Source organism: Odocoileus virginianus, chromosome 9 (assembly GCF_023699985.2).
Source record: "Odocoileus virginianus isolate 20LAN1187 ecotype Illinois chromosome 9, Ovbor_1.2, whole genome shotgun sequence".
NCBI classification, from domain to species: Eukaryota; Metazoa; Chordata; class Mammalia; order Artiodactyla; family Cervidae; genus Odocoileus; species Odocoileus virginianus.
The window spans coordinates 27,469,585-27,489,288 of record NC_069682.1 but is presented as its reverse complement, the minus strand read 5'-3'; the positions used below and the strand labels follow the sequence as shown (position 1 = coordinate 27,489,288).

The 19,704-nt window shown below is 40.7% G+C and overlaps 1 protein-coding gene across 2 annotated transcripts in view; it reads left to right on the top strand.

Annotated features, from left to right (window-relative positions):
• ITGA8 (integrin subunit alpha 8) overlaps window positions 1-19,704 on the top strand; it is a 190,197-nt gene that overhangs the window by 94,371 nt on the left and 76,122 nt on the right. For both annotated transcript variants that reach the window (XM_020881335.2, XM_020881336.2), the window contains exons 15-20: window positions 1,214-1,321; window positions 7,622-7,677; window positions 8,306-8,460; window positions 10,939-11,076; window positions 11,568-11,635; window positions 14,979-15,126. In XM_020881335.2, coding sequence (XP_020736994.2) covers window positions 1,214-1,321; window positions 7,622-7,677; window positions 8,306-8,460; window positions 10,939-11,076; window positions 11,568-11,635; window positions 14,979-15,126 — 673 coding nt within the window. The remainder of the gene's footprint in view (window positions 1-1,213; window positions 1,322-7,621; window positions 7,678-8,305; window positions 8,461-10,938; window positions 11,077-11,567; window positions 11,636-14,978; window positions 15,127-19,704) is intronic.

Genomic DNA, 19,704 nt, shown 5'->3' with positions numbered 1-19,704 from the left:
CAGAATCACCTGGAGGGTGTGTTTGACATTTCAGTGCCTGACCTTGACCCCCAGGGGTTCTGATTCAGTTGATTTGTAGTAGGCCTGGGCCTGGTTTCTGTTTTAAAGCTGTTGGCTGCTTCTGTTGTGCAATCAGGATTGAGAACATTGCTCTGTGTGAAGCGCAGAATGAGTCCACCCACCCTCATGGGTTTAGGTCAATCTGCGAAGCTTGGCTAGAAAATTGCCAATCAACATTTAAAAATCCCCACTGGCTATCTGTTTTACATATGGTAGTGTGTATGTTTGCATATTACTCTCTCCATTTGTCCCACCTTCTCCTTCCCGCTGTGTCAAGTATATTCTCTCTGTCTGCATCTCCATTGCTACCCTGCAAATAGGTTCATCAGTGCCATCTATCTAGAGTCCATATACATGCGTTTATATATGATACTTGTTTTTATGTGACTTACTTCACTCTGTATAATAGGCTGTAGGGAATTCGCTCTATGAGTCAGGGAGCTCAAACTGGTGCTCCGTGACAACCTAGAGAGTGGGATGGGGTGGGGGGGTGGGAGGTAGGCTCAAGAGGAGGGGACACGTACATACCTATGACTTGATTCATGATGATATATGGCAGAAGCCAACACAACATTGTAAAGCCATTATCCTTCAATTAAAAGTAAGTAAATTTTTTTTTAAAGTAAAAAATATAACAAAGCAAAAACCATTTAAAAGTCCCTATCCAGGGATTTCCCTGGTGGTCCAGTGGCTAAGACACCACGCTACCAATTCAGGGAACCCAGGTTCAATCCCTAGTCAGGGAACTAGATCCCATATGCCACAACTAAGACCTGGCACCTCCAAATAAATAAAATAAATTCAAGTACTTACAGATGTGATGCAAGTGACTGTAGGATGATGTATTTCTTCATATTCAGATGTGAATGTGGATAGACTAGTAGATCCCAGGGGAGTATTTCATAGCCATGTCACCAAAATACCATGAGCACTCCATAGACAGAGCAGGTCCATGAATGCGGCTTTGCTCCACGGTCTCACAGCTCCATAATATTCATGAGCAACCAGAGGTGTCTGAAGATAGCTGGTTGAGTCTGGAGCCCACCTATTCACGCAGTCAGGGGAACTCTTGGCACCAGGGCTGGAAATGTTGGCAGTGGCTTCTGCCTGCTGCTCACGGGACTGGTTAAAGCCGTGCATCTCCTCCCTGCAGAGCGAGGCCTGTTGTGACGGTGGGGGCCCAACTTATCCTGCAGCCAGTGATCATCAATCTGGAAAACAAAACCTGCCTGATTCCAGAATCAGTGGCACCTGTGGCCTGGTGAGTTTCTAGTGCTTCTTGCCCTCTTGTGTGAACTCAGATCACCTGGGAATCTCGTGAACCTGCATTTTGGGGACCATAAATCTGGGAAGGGACCTAAGACTACGTTTCTGAAGATGCCCCAAGGTGGTGCTGATGCTGCAGGTCTGGGCACCATATCCAAGTAGCCAGGAGTTAGTCTATTAAAAAAAAGTAATTGACACAATGCTGATCTTTCGCTGTCAATTTATGTGAAGGGTATGTCTCCATCTATAGGCGCCACATGAGATGAGAAGCAAAACTAACCTGAGAAAATTCCCAGCCAAGCAAATCTTGGAGTTCTTTTAGAATCTTGGCATACTAAAATCAACATTAAACAAACTGAAAATATAATTTTAAAAAAGTCTTGATGCTTGTATTTGCATATGCTTATAGACACTTTCCAGACATATGTATTGTCTTTTTTAAAAAATAGTCAAACTTGGGTCAGATTACTCACTTTCTGTGCTAAAGACATATGTAAGTTTTATAACTTCACGTGTACAATGAGATGGAAGGTAAATGGTATAGAGATTTTTGTGTCCTCAGCTATATTTTGGGGGCCATGATCTCATCATCAGAAACAGCAGTAAAATTATGGTTCCTTAGCCTGTACTGTAGGAGAACACAGCTTAGACATCTTCTGAGAATTTTCCTTCTGAATCTGGCCAGTCACCTGAAAGGACCAAGAAATAGAACCTGAGTGTAACACAGCTCAAGGAACTGCCACTTTGCTTCTCGGTATGTTAGGTCCTCCAGGGTCAGAAGTCTGTCCTTTTGGGTAATGCTTTAGGGTAATATTCTCTGATATAGATATGAGCTTGGCCCAGTGTCTCAGCCTATGCAATTGCCCAGCTTGACCCCAGAACCACAACTTTTGGGCCTGACTATATAGGATCCTTCTTTCTCCAGATTTTAAAAGAATGTATAGAACTCATTCCTGGCCACTTATCAAACCCACAACCTGAGCATGTTATAACCAGTTTAACAGAGGCTATTAACATACCTCTCTGCTTTGAAAGCAGACACCCCCTGGGGTATCCCATTGGTAACATCTCCACACAATTCAACCATACCATCACCCTGACTCATCCTCTGACATTAGAACAAAACTGGAACACAGCCAAAACCACTGTCCAAACTGAGATCAAGAAATACAAAAAAAGCTACTCCCCATCCCAAGGATCATGACTTTTTGGTCTCTAAAATACAGGTACCACATAAGACCCTCTTTACTATAGATGCCAATAGTTCCTCAGCCCCTACCATCTACACAGGATAGGACACAGTAAACATCTCCAGTCGCTCCATACTTCTCACACGTGTGGTCACTAGTCTGCGGCAACAAACCCACTTTTTAAAGTTCTGTGCAACATCCAGGGCTTCCCAGGTGGCGCTAGTGGTAAAGAATCCACTTGCAATGCAGGAGATGCCAGAGACATCTTAATCCCTGGGTGGTGGTGGTTTAGTCACAAAATCATGTCCGACTCTTATGACCCCATGGACTATATAGCCCACCAGGCTCCTCTGTCCATGGGATTCTCCAGGGAAGAATACTCATTTCCTTCTCCAGAGGATTGTCCCAACCCAGGAATCGAACCTGGGTCTCGACCTGTGTTGTAGACAGATTCTTTACAGATTGAGCTTCAAGGGAAACCCCAATCTCTGGGTTGGAGAGTTCAATCCTTGGGTTGGGAAGATTCCCTTTAGGAGGAAATGGCAACCCACTCCAGTATTCTTGCCTGGAGAATCCCATGGACAGAGGAGCCTGGTGGTTTATAGTGCACGGGGTCACAAAGAGTCGGCCACGACTGAGCACACACACACTCTGAAAAATCAACAAATATTTGGAGTGTTTGAGATTTTCCCCCATTTTCTAGATGATATGGCATAACTCAGATGATACGGTCAGTTCCTGAGAAAGTCAGAATGCAGAACACAGCCTAGACCCTTAGAACAGGGGTACCCAACCTCCAGACTGTGGACCAGTACCTCCTGTCAAACCAGAGTCAGCATTAGATTAGAAGTAAAGTTCACAGTAAAGGTAAAGCACTCGAATCATCCTGAAACCATCTCCCCCAACCCCTGGTCTATGGAAAAATTGTCTTCCATGAAATCAGTCCCTTGTGCCAAAAAAGTTGGGGACCGCTGTTATAGAATGTATTCCTAGCCAGTTTCAGCATGTTGCTCATAGCCTCTGGACAGGGATTCATACTGGAATCAGAGCCTTTAAGGGTGGAGGATAAGGGTTGTGGAGGACCCTGAAAAATTCCTTGAAGAACTTCCTTTGCTGGGACCTCTCAATTTGGGGAGGACTGTCTTCCCCTTAACCAGCTTCTGAAAGTAACTGGGAAATGCCCTGGGCACACTTTAAAAGGGTATGAAACCATAAAATATTATAATGAAAACCTGATCTGAGAAAATATCTGAAAAAGCCAGCATCTCTCTGAACCCTGGATGAAATGAACATGAAAGGAAAGAATGAGTGCTACTTGAGCATGTGTCCCCACGTCCTCTGCACGTTCATGACTGAATGGACTTCTAGACCGAGTTCTTTAAAGCATATTGTGTAGGGCACACTCTGGTGTAAACTCTTCCTATCAACTAGATTGTCTTTTCTAAGGATTTTTTGGTTTTTGAATTTTTTTTTTAAGTTTTGGTGTTTTCAACGGATCATAGGATCTGTTTGGTCTTGTGGAAAGAATATTACTTTTTAACAAGAATTTTTTTTTCATGAACTCTTATTGCATTAAATCAGATTACTTAGATAAAATACAATTTGTTATGTGGGCAAATAACATTTATTTGATTCTGTTGCATCCATTTTGTGAAAGATGTTTCATTTTCACATGAGAGTATTAGAAGATGCGAAATTAACAGTGGGTTCAGTCTCAAATGTGTTTCTCGAATACTTTCTAAGATTTATTATAGGAATTTAGTTCAGTATTTCCAAAATGATTGGAAGGTATTTGTTGATTTTCTTTTCTGTGATTTTTGTCTGTATTTGATATAATTTTATATTGTACATATGAAAGCTATTAAGTCAAGCTCTAACTGGGAAAAGTTCTCCATTTCCCTCAGTGTGAATTTCTGTGCCTTTCAAACAGCTATGTAGGCTTACAAAGTTTCTGCTACTTGTATTTCTAAGTGAGAAAACAAAATAAAGCCAGCCTATAAATATTCATATAATTGTTATTGAATGAGAAAAAGTAAAATTAATAAAAAAATATTTTACAGATGTTCATAAACTGTCCTCTTTTCAAATTTGAAAAAAACTTTCCAGTTACACCTAACTTTATGTAAAATCTATTATCAGCTATCATTGAAAGAGTATTGAATTAGCTCAACTGAAAACTGAAGTGCTTTGTATTTTTAAGTCCCATTTCACATTTATTTCATTCTTCCTCCTCCATATGTGCCTATGAACACCATTATGTCACAGAATCATTATTCCAACCATTATTGCATCAGGTTAGGACTAGTGTTAAAGGATTTGTGATATACTGTCCTGCTTTCTGACACACCAGAAATATAGCCCAACAGTTTAAAATTTTAATTCTAATAATAATTCACAGCTTTCCCTGACAACTCCAGTGTTTATTGTAATTAGATGAAGACCTGTAAGTGTACTTAATAATCTGTTTCATAAAACATATGGTGGGGACTTCCTGGCAGTCCAGTGGTTAAGACTATACACATTTCCACTGCAGGGGATGTAAGTTCGATCCCTGTTCGGGGAACTAAGATCCTACATGCTGTGTGGCCAAAAAACAATACACATATGCTGTATATGTGTGTGTTTATAGAGAAGAGAAATATTTTTCTCAATTCAGAATGAATATTTCAGTGAGGTTTTCTTTTTCCATCAGAACAGAGTGCTGTGAAAGTTATAACTTGGCAACTCTTTTTTTTTTTTTTTTTGGCTTAAAAACATCTGTAAACAAAATGTTCACATTGGATGGCTGTTATCAATAATTCAGTATGAAAAAGCTAAAATCGTCCACTTAATGATATAAAGGTAACAGAGGGGGAACTAAGAAGTTTAGAGTAACGCTGATGCAGCTTCCCACGTGGCACTAGTGTAATGTAGGAGACACAGAGACTCAGGTTCAGTCCCAGGGTTGGGAAGATTCCCTGGAAAAGGAAATGGCAACCCGCTCCAGTACTCTTGCCTGGTAAACCCCATGGACAGAGGAACTTAGCAGACTCTGGTCCATGGGGTCACAAAAGAGTGGGATGTGACTGAGCACACACACACACACACACACACACACACAATTCGTAAATCAAAAGTAACCCTTCGGCTGATAACATCATTTCTCAATCAAGTTCTTCTCCCAAAGAGGAGATAATGTTCACATTCATAACTTTATTTTGCAAAAGTTTTTCTGTTTCTTGTGTTAAACAAAATAGTGTACGTAAAATTATTTCAAGCTACATATAGATCATTTTATTACAAATAGGAATTTATCTTATACAAGCTAATGAGTTTTGTCTATTTGGTGTAAGGATGAACAGAGGAAAGAAAAAGCCAATGGACAATTTTAACACATAACCAAGTACTTCCAAAAAAAGTCAGACACAGAAAAAAATTCCAGCTTTGAAAGCCAGACCTGCTACAGAATTTAAAGATGTGATTCACTATTCGTCTTTCTTGAGTAATTCCAACTGAAGTAGAAGTGGGCTGGAATTTGTGATTTCTCTGGGGAAGTGGTACAAACACTTGAAATAGCAGAGACGGCTCGGGAAACGTTTGGCTTAATGGTATGTGGCAAATTATTTACCCTGAAGGGAGACATTGACGGAGGTCACGGGAGCTCGATGAATCCCAGATGTGACACATCTTCATTATATTTGACACAGGAAGCTGACACATAATTAAAGCACGACAAGGGATTATTTACTCCTTTTGGATTCTGTAGAAATGTTCAAATCATACTATAGTATTTACTAATAAAAAATGTTAAGGCTGTCATTAAATCATACTGAAGTATTTTCATTTCCTTAGAAATGTGAAAAAGCCCCCTCATGAATGCTGGCTCTTAGAGCTTGACATTCTTCCCTAGAGAGTTTAGCACAAGCAACAGGCAGGCAGAGACCACTGGCCAGTCCTCATTCCCTCCATGGCCAGATCCAAGTGCAGGCCATCCTACAAGCCACAGCAGGCCCCTCCCTGGGTTGGGTTTAAGACACGTTCAAGGAAAAACTATAAAGATCTCTCTTGCCTATCTATCTTCTCTTTTCTTTTGGCCATGCCAGGCAGCATGTGGGATCTTAGTTCCCCGACCAGGGATCGAACCGAGGCCCCCTGCGCTGGGCGCACAGTCTTAACCACTAGATCCCCAGGGAAGTCCCCTCCATCCTCTATTGTCCTTACACACAGTATCATTGTGCCTACAGAGCCTGAGACAGCCATTCTCCTCTCCCCGTTTTCTTTCTTTTTCCCTTCCTCTTCTTGTATCTCTGTCTCAAATTATATCCCAACCCTGGCAAGTAGCTGCCGAGTCCCCATCTGCTTCCAAGGAAAGTAGATTCTGGTTCATTATACTGTGATGCTCCATGCCTCTCAGAATTAAGTACAAATTCTTTTTTTTTTTAATTGAAGTGTAGTGGATGTATAATGTTATATAAATCACAGGTATACAGTATAGTGATTCGCAATTCATTTATAGTTATTATAAAACAGTGGCTATGTTTCCCATGTTGTACAATATGTCCTTGTAGCTTATTTTTTACCTACAAGTTGGCACCTCTTAATCCAAATTCTTTAATGTGATTTTCAAAGTCCTGTTCCCTGCTGATTGACCATGCCTCACTTTCTTTATCTTCCTGGTCCTGCTCTAATGCACCAGACATGCCAGATTCCTTCAGATTCCTCAAATTGGGGTCACCTCCAGGCTGTATCACTAGCTGCTCTCTTACTATTCTGCCCAATTCTTTACTTCCTGGCACATGGAAGATATTTATATGTATTTCTTGAACAAAGATAGCAAGTAATTGATTAATGAATCCACTGATTAAATTAGTTGACCTTTAGTAATATTTCCAAGTATTACCTTCCTATGTAATAATATCACCTTTCTTAATTTATTAGACTTGTGAGATATATATGTATATAAATAAATAAATATGTGCATATTTATTTGTTTAATTGTGTGTGTACTAAGAGAAGTATAGAGGAAAAATAACAGATTTGCTTATCTGGGGTGAGGAAAAGAAAGATTGCTGCTTCAGACTGTTAAGTTTATTAACCAGAAAACTATTGACTATTATTTTCTCTAGCTTTTCTTTAAAAGTGTGCGCATCTGTGGCAGGCCAGAACATTGCAAACACAATAGGTGAGCATATTTTCATTTTCTACTCCTCTACCATATTAAGAAAATTCACTAGTAAGTGGATTTCCCCTATGGCTCAGTGAGTAAAGAATTCACCTGCAATGCAGAGGTGCAGGTTTGATTCCTGGGTCAGGAAGATCCCCTGGAGGAGGAAATTGCAACCCACTCCAGTATTCTTGCCTGGAAAATCCCATGGACAAAGGAGCCTGGCAGGCTACAGTCCGTGGGGTTGCAAAGAGTCAGATGTAATGAGCGACTAACCTCAAGCACTTCACTGCATAGACCATATGAAACTCTAAAAGAGCTCTTTATTCACACAAAAATTTCTATTATATATATATGGGAACTTCTACCTAAATATTCCTTGAATAATTGGTGTTGTCTGTAAAAACAGATACAATTATGGGGAAAAAATGACTTTTTGTGTAAAACCATCATAAAGCAAATTTTTAAGTTTGGGGAGTATTTTATCAAATCTACACAGCTCATGTATTATTTTTGATCCCAACTATGGCAAAAATGTTTCCTGAATAAGCAAGTCGAAATAGGAATTCTCTCTGTTAAAGCATTGCATTCACTGAATACTTTTCCTTTCTGGATTATATTTGCTTTACATCTTTCTGTCCTTTAGGCCTGACCGCTGAAGTGCAGTTAGACACCCTGAAACAGAAAGGAGCCATTAAACGTACGCTCTTCCTTGATAACCATCAGTCACATCTCGTCTTCCCTCTCATGATAAAGGGGCAGAAATCCCCCCAGTGCCAGGATTTTATCGTTTACCTTCGAGTAAGTATTCCAGAATCAAACCTTTCTGGTCTCTCACATTTAAATCCAAACTCCAATCATTTTTCTCCATTTAAACCATCACAGTGGTTCTCATGGGCTTCCCTGGTGACTCAATGGTAAAGAATCTGCCTGCAATGCAGGAGACCTGGGTTCGATCCCTGGGTAGGGAAGATCCCCTGGAGGAGGGCATGGCAACCCACTCTAGTACTCTTGCCTAGAGAATCCCACGGACAGAGGAACCTGGCAGACTGCAGTCCATAGGGTGCACGGAGTCGGACACGACTGAAATGACTAAGCAGCAGCGATTCTCATAGACTCACACCTACTTTCACTTGATTGGAGGAAACTTGGGGGCCACACAATGTTGAGCCTGACTTCAGTCAACCTAATAATGTATTGCCATTACTTCCTAAGCTGCTTCTTTTTCTTTTTCCTTTTAATTTTTATTATAGTTGATTTACAATGTTGCATTAATTTCTGCTAAGCTGCTTCTTGTTCTGAATATACTCTTAGTCTTAATACTAACTCAGGTGGTTTTCATTTCTTCCTCCCCCTCCCTAAAACACGAAAGTCAGACACAATTTATTTGAACTTTTATCCTACATGAGGATGTTTGGCCAGATTTTATCAAGGTGCATCTCTGAGCCAACTCAGGAAAAGGGTGAGGCAGTCAAAGGCTTTCTTAAAAGTAAGTTATAATTATATTTTTAAAGCAATGTATTTTTTTTAAAGACTTTTTATTTTGTATTGGGGTATAACAATGTTGTGATAGTCGCAGGTGAACACCAAAGGGACTCAGGCATACCTATACATGTATCCATTCTCCCCCAAACTCTCCTCCCATCCAGGCTTCCACAGAACATTGAGCAGAGCATAACATAGCATAACATTGTGCTATACAGTAGGTCCTTGTTGGTTATCCATTTTTAAATATAGCAGTGTGTACAGGCAACTATTAGTTCCTTCTCTGAGTCTGCAAGTCTCTTTCTGTTTCGTGAGTAAGTTCATTTGCATCCTTTCTTTTCAGATTCCACCTATAAGAGATGTCACACAGGTGTTTCTCCTCTGACTTGATGTCACTCAGTGTGACCACCTCTAGGTCATCCATGTCACTACAGATGGCATGATTTCATTCTTTTTAATGGCTGCATAATATTCCACTGTATAAACGCACCACATTTATCCACTTCTTTATCCATTCCTCTGTCGATGGACATTTAGATTGTAAGGAAATGTATTTTTACAATAGCTCCTAAACCTCCACGAAATTAAAAAGCCAAAATGTGTATGATACAGTTATTTCATCTTCTTACCAGCTGTAAGGTGGTAAAGACTCTCTTCAGTTGGTCTTCTCCTTGAGGGGACATAATAACAGAAAACCCACAGAAAGCAGAGTTTACAAATAAAGTAGATAACTAACGAGAACCTACTGTATAGCTCAGGGAACCCCACTTAGTCCTCTTTGGTGACCTAAATGAGGAGGATATCCAAAAAGAAGGGGTCTATGTATATGTATCGCTGATTCACTTTGCTATACAGCAGAGACTAACACAACATTGTAAAACAACTATACTCCAATAAAAGTTAACTTTAAAAAGCACATTCTGGAATGAAAAGCCAGCGTGACCCTTGTGTCTCCTTATGACTGATGCTGGCATGCATCTGAAGGCTGGCATGCCCACTCCACAGTTTGGGAGCTCCTGTGTGCCCAGACCTTATTGCTGGAGCTACCACCTCACTCCCAGGAAAGCTCTGGTTCTTTCCTAAGGGAACTTCAGATGTGCTGAAGGTGTTTTGAAATTCATACAAATGAGGACTTTAAAGAAATGAGGAGAAAGGAAGAGAATCAAGAGGTTTTCTTCCTCTGAGCACAAGTGGGCTTATAAATTCTGCCGACCTCATCAAAATAAAAATCCCAGTTCATGAAACTCTCCGGGACTTTGACTGTGCATCTATTTTTTACATATAGAGCTTCTGTGGTGGCTCAGTGGTGAAGAGTCCGCCTATAATGTAGGAAACCCGGGTTCCATCCTTGGGTTGGGAAGATGCCCTGGAGAAGGAAATGGCAACCCACTCCAATATTCTTGCCTGGGAAATCCTATGGGCAGAGGAGCTTGGCAGGCTACAGTCCATGGGGTCACAAAGAGACAGACATGTCTGAGCACGAACATAAGCTTTTAACTATGTGATTTGACCCATTCATGTGAGTTGTTGAAGATCTGGAGAACCTAAAGATTGCCACTGGAAGCATGTATTTCATCAAAGGCACAGCTCTAAATGATCCCATCTCTGAATATAGATTCATGAGGCTGGCTCTTCTGTGCTACATCCATCAGCATGTGCCTAAGCCTACTGGGGTGGTAATTACTTCATCATTCACTTTCATTGAGCGAACTCAAATGTTGCCTGCCTTTCACCAGCTAACATCTTGTAGCCATTTTACAGAGCTTTTCTTGAGTTTGTGATTATTTTCTCTAGGATGAGACTGAATTCCGAGACAAATTATCTCCAATCAACATCAGTGTGAATTACAGTTTGGATGAATCCACTTTTCAAGAAGGTCTGGAGGTGAAACCAATATTGAACTACTACAGGGACAATGTTGTTACTGAACAGGTAGGTCCTGGACCATCTCGGATGGCATAATCTCAGGCAGGCCTTGGGCACTGCTCCCATGACCTTCAGACAAAATCCATCCCATTTTGTTTTCATTCCTGCACACATGTTTGTAACATTTGGGAGATTTTCTGAACACGTTTCTTGAAACACTGTATCCCTGTGTTTTCGGAAGCCCTTCCCCTTGTGCAACCAAGATTTAATTTGTTCAAAATGTGACTGTAATAGAAGCAATACAGCCTGTAATCCTCAAAACACTGCCAGAGTAGCATTCTTTACAGACATTTCAGATTGAATTGGAATCAGGCTGTTAAGTAAACTAACCTATATGGGAAGGTCATTGCCAAACACAGAGTTTTCTAGCCGGGCGGACTCATGCAGAGTGCAAGGAAAGCTTTGGCTTAACTTGTGGGATCATTCATAATTTTCAAGAAAAAGGATGGGATGTGGGTTTTCTCAGATTCTTTCTGATACATGTTTGCACAACTCAGGCTCACATCCTGGTCGACTGTGGAGAAGATAACATGTGCATTCCTGACTTGAAGCTGTCAGCTAGACCGTAAGTTTAAATAAATAAACTTGTCCATTTTATCTAATGGAATACAGGTGTTTATTTAAAGCTTCCCTGGAGAAAGTATACACTTCCAACTACTACCCAAAATGTGCTGCCTGAAATTCTTGAGCTTAGCTACCCTTTGGGCTAGCCTGTGGTTTGGGTCAGTTCTTTGTCATTGGTGTCAAGTGACACACCCTAAGACATTGCCTGGGCTGTTTCATCTTTCAGCAAAAGTAGCGGGAAATGTTTTTGTTCGAAGTTAACTCATCTCTGGGTGGTTCCGGTTGTATTTACTTGCCTCCGTCTTGTGGGCAAAGGATTCAGACAGGCTGGTTCCATCAATACCTTTGCTGAACCTGTTTTTATAGCTCCCCGTGACTCAGAGGCATCTTTAAAATGGTCAAAACAAAAGTAATTTTGATTTACTAGAAAAAAAAAATGTTAATGTGATTCGATGAAGTAAAGCTGAAGATATCACAAATCAAATAGAAATCAAAGGGCAGTATCCTGGGACTTCCCTGGTAGTCTAGTGGTAAAGAATCCACCTTTCAATGCAGGGAACGCATTGTTAGTCACTCGGTCATGTCCGACTCTGTGACCCTTTGGGCTGTAGCCTGCCAGCCTCCTCTGTCCATGGAATTCTCCAGGCAAGAATACTGGAGTGGGTTGCCATTTCCTTCTCCAGGGGATCTTCCTGACCCAGGGATTGAACCTGGGTCTCCTGCATCACAGGCAGAGTCTTTACCATCTGAGCCACCAGGGAAGCCCTCCCTACATTGGCAGGCCAAAACAAAAGCAATTTTGATTTACTAGGAAAAAAGTGTTAATGTCACTTAATTAAAGTAAAGCTGAAGATGTCCCCAAATCAAATAGGAATCAAAGGGCAGTGTCCTGGAACTTCCCTGATGGTTCAGTAGTTAAGAATCCTCCTTGCAATGCAGGGAACCTGGGTTCGATCCCTGGTGGGGAAACCAAGATCCCACATGCTGTGGAGCAACTAAACCCAGGCACCACAGTGAGAAAGTCCCTGTGTGGTGATGAAAAATCCTGCTCTCTACCACTCAACCCAATACAGCCAAGTAAATAGTAAATAAATGCATTTTTTTAAAATGGCCATATGCTGTTAATAGGATTCATTATAGTTTTCAAGATGTTACCTTTGGGGGCAACTGAGGAAAGGGCACATGGGATTTCAGTGTTATTTCTGACAAGTGCATGTGAATCAATAATTGTCTTAAAATAAAAAGTGTTTTTTATGTCACACACACAAAAGTATGTTTTTTAATAAGGAAGTGAAATTGTTTCGATTGTGAATAAACCTTGACTATCAAAAATTCTAGCGTTTTCCCCAGTTGATTCATATAACTCATCATTTAAGACTTCTATATTTAATTAAAAGTTTATAGCTTCCCTTGTGACTCAGTGATAAACAATCCGCCTGCCAATGCAGGAGATGTGGGTTAGATGCCTGGGTCAGAAAGAGCCCCTGGAGAAGGAAATGGAAACCCACTCTAGTATTCTTGCCTGGGAAATCCCACAAACAGAGGAACCAGGTGGGCCACAGTCCACAGGATCACAAAGAGTTGGATATGACTTAGGGACTAAACAGCAAAGAAATAAAATCTACATTTTCACTTAGAAGCATTCAGGGGGCACATAGAAGCATTCAGGGGGCACATTACAGATAATGTGATTACTTCTTGCAGTAAAAATATCTTAATTTATTAAATTTAAATGTTATACTTTCTAATAATTAAAAAGGAATGGCAATTAGACAAGGTAGTACTTTCTGAATTCTGACATTATAATACTGTACCCTTTGTAAAGTCTTGTTTAATTTTCACCTTATTTAGCCATGCCCAGGGTATGTATGCAAACTAGCTTGTCACAGATATCTGCTTGTCATCAGATGGAATCATATCCTTTTTTATGTTACAATACCATGAAAAATCTCTGTATCAAAAAGTTTAAATAAAACATTCTTATCCAAGAAATGTACTATTGGAATAGTCTAAAGAATAAATTACAAGGTATTTCATTAAAAAAAAAAGAATCAAAGGACTTCTCAGTGGCTTGTGATGGAAACACAGCAGTCCAGAACTGGTTCTGACTGCATTGTATTAGGGAAAGAAATAGGTCTAAGGGGTAAAATATCCCATGGCAGAAAAAGCATAGAAAGAAACTTTATTTGCCTCTGTCTTGTGGACGAAAGATTCAGACAAGCCGGTTCCATCCACATCTTTGCTGAACCCATTTCTGCAGCACTCTGTGACTTAGTGGCATGTTTAAGACTCTCAAAACAAAAGCAGTTTTGATTTGCTGGAGAAAAAAATGTCAGTGGCACTTGGTGAAGTAAAGCTGAAGATGTCACAGAATCAAATAGGAATCAAAGAGCACCCAGTAAAAATGTGCTCCTCCCCACCTCCTTCAACCCAGACCCACCCCAGGAACTATCTCACTGCCAGTGTGGAATAACTGCTCATGGGGACCTTTTCCAAATTTCATAATTTAGCGAGTGTCCAAAGCAGTATCTTCAATTAAGGGTCAAAAGTAGACTTTTCCAAATGCTGGTTTGATTAGAAGTTTGGAGGGAATTAAATTTCTTCAGAATACCCCCAAATCTTCCAATAGTTATTTGAGACCTTCTTTTGTCTGCCTCTCTCTTCCCTCTTAGTTTCCACTTTGTGTTACCCATGCCTCCTCCTACTTTCTAAATCATCTCTCTCCTTCTCTTCCTGCTGTCCGTCTTCCTCCCATGGGATGTTTTCAGGGATGGGCTGAAGCTCCCTCCTTCTGGCTTGTGAGCCGAATAATTTTCAGTTTTTGCTGGTAGACTGTTAAGTATGTGGGTAGCTGAAAATTGATCACAATGGGAGGATTTATACCACTGGAACCAGCAAATGCTGTAGGTCGTAGTTTTAACTTTTTTTTTTTTTTGAGAACTGGTTGTTTATTTATTATACAGGTTTTAAAGGTTACTTTCCATTTATAGTTGTTACAAGATACAGGCTATCTTGTACAATATCCCACATTGTACAATACAATCCTTGAGTGTAACTTAATAGCTAGTAGTTTGTGCCTCCCACTCCCTGACCTCAATATTGCCCTCCCCCCTGCACCAGTAACCACTAGTTTGGAGAACTGGTGGTTAATCATTTACCCTGGGGTGTTTTCCTACCCTTCCAGTCCAGACAGTTTTAATTCTTCTGATCACCCCCTCAGGACAATGCATCTTGTTTTTTTCTCAGTCTTGCATGTTCACATCTTCCTCTAAGTCCTTAAATAAAATATCTATGCATCTAGAGAGATATCATACATAATGATTCTTTTTAAACTGCCTTTTTAGAGATAAGCCCCAGGTCATCATTGGAGATGAAAACCACCTTATGCTCATAATCAACGCGAGAAATGAAGGGGAAGGTGCCTACGAAGCCGAGCTCTTTGTGCTCATTCCAGAAGAGGCCGATTATGTTGGGATTGAACGCAGCAACAAGGTAATGCCAGGAGGTCATCTGGAGGAGGAAAGAGCTAGGTGTATTTTGAAATCAAATCCATGTTAAGTCATCTTAGCTGAGAGTTTCTTCATTAGTAAAAGGAAACAAGATGGCACCTCATTTTGTTAAGCACGATAGCAATGGCCCAGGAAAAGTGATGGTCTTAAGCAGTATTCATATCTTTCTTGGCCACAGTGCAAAGATAAAGTGACCAAAGAGTGGGAGCTGAAATGAGGAAGACCACTGTCTGAAAGAGGCAGTCCATCAGTGTGATCCATCACTCCTACCCCAAGCTGACTTCCACCCACCCCAGCTGTTTCTGGCCTTGAACTTTGAGTTCCTTTATGCTTCAAGCCGGTCCCAGGAGGTCTGGTTTTCATTACTGCTTTTGGAGGAAGGTCCTGCCAATTCCAGCTGGGCACTGAAAAGAGCCTAGACAGGAACTGGAAACGAAATGCATTCATTTTTTTTTTTTTCTTTCTTCCTAGTCTACCTTTTCAGGACCGGGACCAAGAAAAAGCCAAGCTTTTGTCATTTGCCAACCCTGCAGTGCTACTATTTGTTGAACTGACCCTGACACTCTTTATAGAATTTCCTTTCTTTATCAGAATATGAACCTTCCCATGCAAAATATCTTTGGGTTCTGGTAGAAAATCGTTATAAACACACCAAAGGATAACAGAGAGAGTCCCTTGGTTTCAGAGATATACAGACTCACATCTAAGGGCAGAGGCCAAGTTTCACACTTGCATAGTCTTGCCTGCAGTTCTCATGGAAGTCTGTACAATGAGTATTATTTAACTTCTTGCTGATGGGTGTGGTTCGTTTAACTGAAGTTTATTAAAATTCTGCTACTTTCCAAAAACTGAACCATCTTGGGAACATGCACATTCTAATGATTATATCATCTAATGAAATATAATTCCTTTAAAGAAATACTAACAATGGTTGCGATGTGGGTATTTAAAGACATTTACAAATGTGAGGAATACAAAATTCTCTATGGACACCTCTAGTCTCATGATTAATGTTTTGGTTAAATTATCTTCTCAGTAAAAAAAATAAACCCAGAGGAACAATAATCAACTATATTCGACAGTCCTAAAGTCATCACAAATTTCTGTTGTTTCTAGGGAACATATCATCCAGGAACACTTACAAGCAAATAATATGTAAACAAACAAACAATGAAGCCCAAGTATGTTATTTTAAAAGCTGTTCCAGGGCTCTTCTTATGTTTTTATTTCAATGCCCTTTCTGTCACTCCACCCCTGACTTAGTTACACAAAGCATCTATTCAAAATATTCTTCTTTTAGCAAAGCATTCAGTTTACTGTCCACTTTATTGCATGGAAAACATAGGTAACACTTATCATTTCTATCTTTGGGGCTTTAGACATTACAACAGACATTATCCATAATCTCCAACGAGTCCTTAACTGTTTTCCTCCATCAATTTCCCTTGGGCTGAATTTGAATTTGACATGACTAAGCCACATTCTAATTCCTCCTTTGTTTTTAAGCAGTTTGAGGTTTGTGTCCCTTTTTCTTTATACTCAGTTCAAGTTTGGGGCTTTTTTAAAGCAATTTTCTCTCAAGAGGAAAAATATAAGGGATTATCTGATTGTTGGTTTTGTTGTTCTTTGATTAAAATCATTTTTTTATTTGAGCATAATTGCTTTACAATGTTGTGTTAGTTTTTGCTATACAACAAAGTGAATCAGCTATATGTGTATATATGTCCCTTTCCTCTGGAGCCTCCCTCTCACCAGCCCATCCCACCCCTCTAGGTCTTCGTAGAATACTGAGCTGAGCTCCATGTGCTATATGGCAGATTCCCAATAGCTACCTATTTTACACATGGTAGTGTATATATATATATATATATATATATATATATATCAATCCTAATTAAAAAAACTAAAAATAGGGATAAAAAACTAAAAATGAAGCTACCATATGACCCAGCAATTCCACCACTGGGCATTTATCCTGAGAAAACCATAATTACAAAAGGAATAGCACCCTAATGTTCATTGCGGCACTATTTACAATAGCCAGGACATGGAAGCAACCTAGATGTCCATAACAGAGGAATGGATAAAGAAGATATGGTACATATATACAATGGAAAGCATACATCTTTTTTGAAAATGTAGATGCTGGTCATCTCCTGCTCTAGAGATCTTAATGGAGTCAGCCTTTATACTTTTTTTCAGCGACTTTCTTCTGAATGTTTCCAGAAATAAAAGCCTATATGCTTTATCTTTTTATTATTGTGGTAAAATGTATGTAACATAAAAGTTACCATTTTAACCCCTTCGAAGTGTACAGTTCAGTGACATGAAGTATAATGACATTACTGTGTCATTACTGACCATCTCCAGAACATTTTAATCATCCCAGAAAGAAACTCTGTACCCAGGAAACACGGGCTCCCTCTTACCCCTTTCCTGGCCTCTAGGACTCAGCATTCCACATTCTGTCTCTATGAACCTGTCTATTCAAGGGACCTCATATACACTCCACTCTTTTGTCTCCACCCACTTCACACTCAGGGTGTCCAGAATTGGATTTCATGGGACCATTATTCAGTTCATCACAGGTATATAGTTGAATATAGGTGTCAGATTTTAACCTACCTCAATTTCCCCCCAGCTCCAATAATAAAATGTTTCTAAACATCCCAATACTCCGGTCCCTAAACCTATGATCTTTTTCTTTAACAGCTTTGCTGAGGTTCAATGTGTATCCTGTAAAAACCACCCATTGTAATTACATAAGTTCAATACACACACAATTCAGTTATTTTAGTAGATTTATAGAGGAATGCAACTATCACAGCAATACAGACTTAGAACATTTCCATCACCTCAAAAAGTTGCCATGTGCTTATTTGCAGTCAATCACTACCCCTAAATCCAGCCAAGGCAGCCACTAATTCACTTCCATCTCTGTAAATTTACCTTTTCTGTACACTTCATATTAATGGGGCCGTTACCATAAACAGTCATTTGTGTCTAGCTTTCACTTAGTACAATGTTTTTGAGGTTCATCTATGTCATAGTCTGTATAAGTCATCAGTAGTTATTCCTGTATATTGCTGAGTAATATTCCATTGTAAGAACAAATCTTGTTTATCCACACACACACACACACACATACAAAAAGAACTAGGCTTCATCTTTCCACGCTCCTCTCCATAGCCTATCTCGGGGAACCTCACTAGTCTCCGCTCAGTTTCTAAAACTTAAGTCAGCGTACGCCTGTCCAGCCGAACCCTCTCTCCATCTCACTGCTTTTCTCCAGACCTACCCAGTCTTCTCCTGAGATGACTACAACAGTCTCCTAAGTCGTCTCCCCATCTCCCAGCCTCTTCCCTACACTGGAAGCCTTCTTTCTAAAATGCAAATCTGACCCTGTCACTCTCTTACTCAAAGCATATATGTGGAATCTAGAAAAATGGTACAGATGAAGCCATTTGCAGGGCAGAAATAGAGACACAGACGTGGAGACTGGACTTGTGGACACAGGAGGGAAGGAGCGTGCGGGACAAACTGGAGAGTAGCACCGACATACCTCCACTACCGTGTGTAAGACAGACAGCTGGCGGGAGCTCAGCTCGGCGCTCTGTGCTGACCTGGAGGGGTGGGCTGGAGCGTGGGAGAGGGAGGTCCATTCGGGAGGGGATGTATGTATACATACAGCTGATTCATACTGTGTGCAGGGGAAATTGACACAACATTGTAAAGCAACTGTACCCCAATTAAAAAAACACACAAAAAAACCCCTCTCTAGCTCCCCATTGCTTGCAGGGTAAAGTGCAAATCCCAAGATGACTTATAAGGCCCTTAATTACACCCTGCTGATCTCCTCTTGGGTTTCCCAGGTTGCTCAATGATCAAGAACCTGCCTGCCAATGCAGAAGACACAGGAGACTCGGGTTTGATCCCTGGGTCAGGAGGACCCCCTGGAGGAGGTAAAGGCAACCCACTCCAGTACTCTTGCCTGGAAAATCCCATGGACGGAGGAGCCTGGAGAGCTGTGGTCCATGGAGTTGCAAAGAATCATATACACACATGCACGCTAATCTCCTCAGCCGCATCACAGGTTTTTTAGTCTTTCCTTTACCCCCACCCTAATCCTAGAGGGATGGAATTTCTTTTCAGTTTCTGTATTACCCATGAGCCCTCCCACCACAGAGGGCTCACATGTCCTGCTCCCTCAGTAACTCCACTCTCTCTCCCTTTTTTCCAGCTTACTTCTTACTGCTCACCCTTCAGGCCTCAGTCTAATAGTGATGGAGGCTGCTGACATTCATGGAGCAATTGCTGTGAGCTGTGCTCTGCTCTGAGCTCTTGCAAGTATTCAACTTACTTAATCCTCCTAGCAGCCTGATAGAGACACAGCAAGGCTATCATAGATAAGAAGAAACAGAAGCATGCCCAAAGTCACACAGCTATTATGTAGCAGAACCAAGATTGACACCTGAGCTGGCAGGTCAGGCCTGTCCTCTTAACCTCTGAGCTGCCCTGCCCCCCGCAAACTTTAGATGTCACTTCCTCCAGGGTGTCTTCT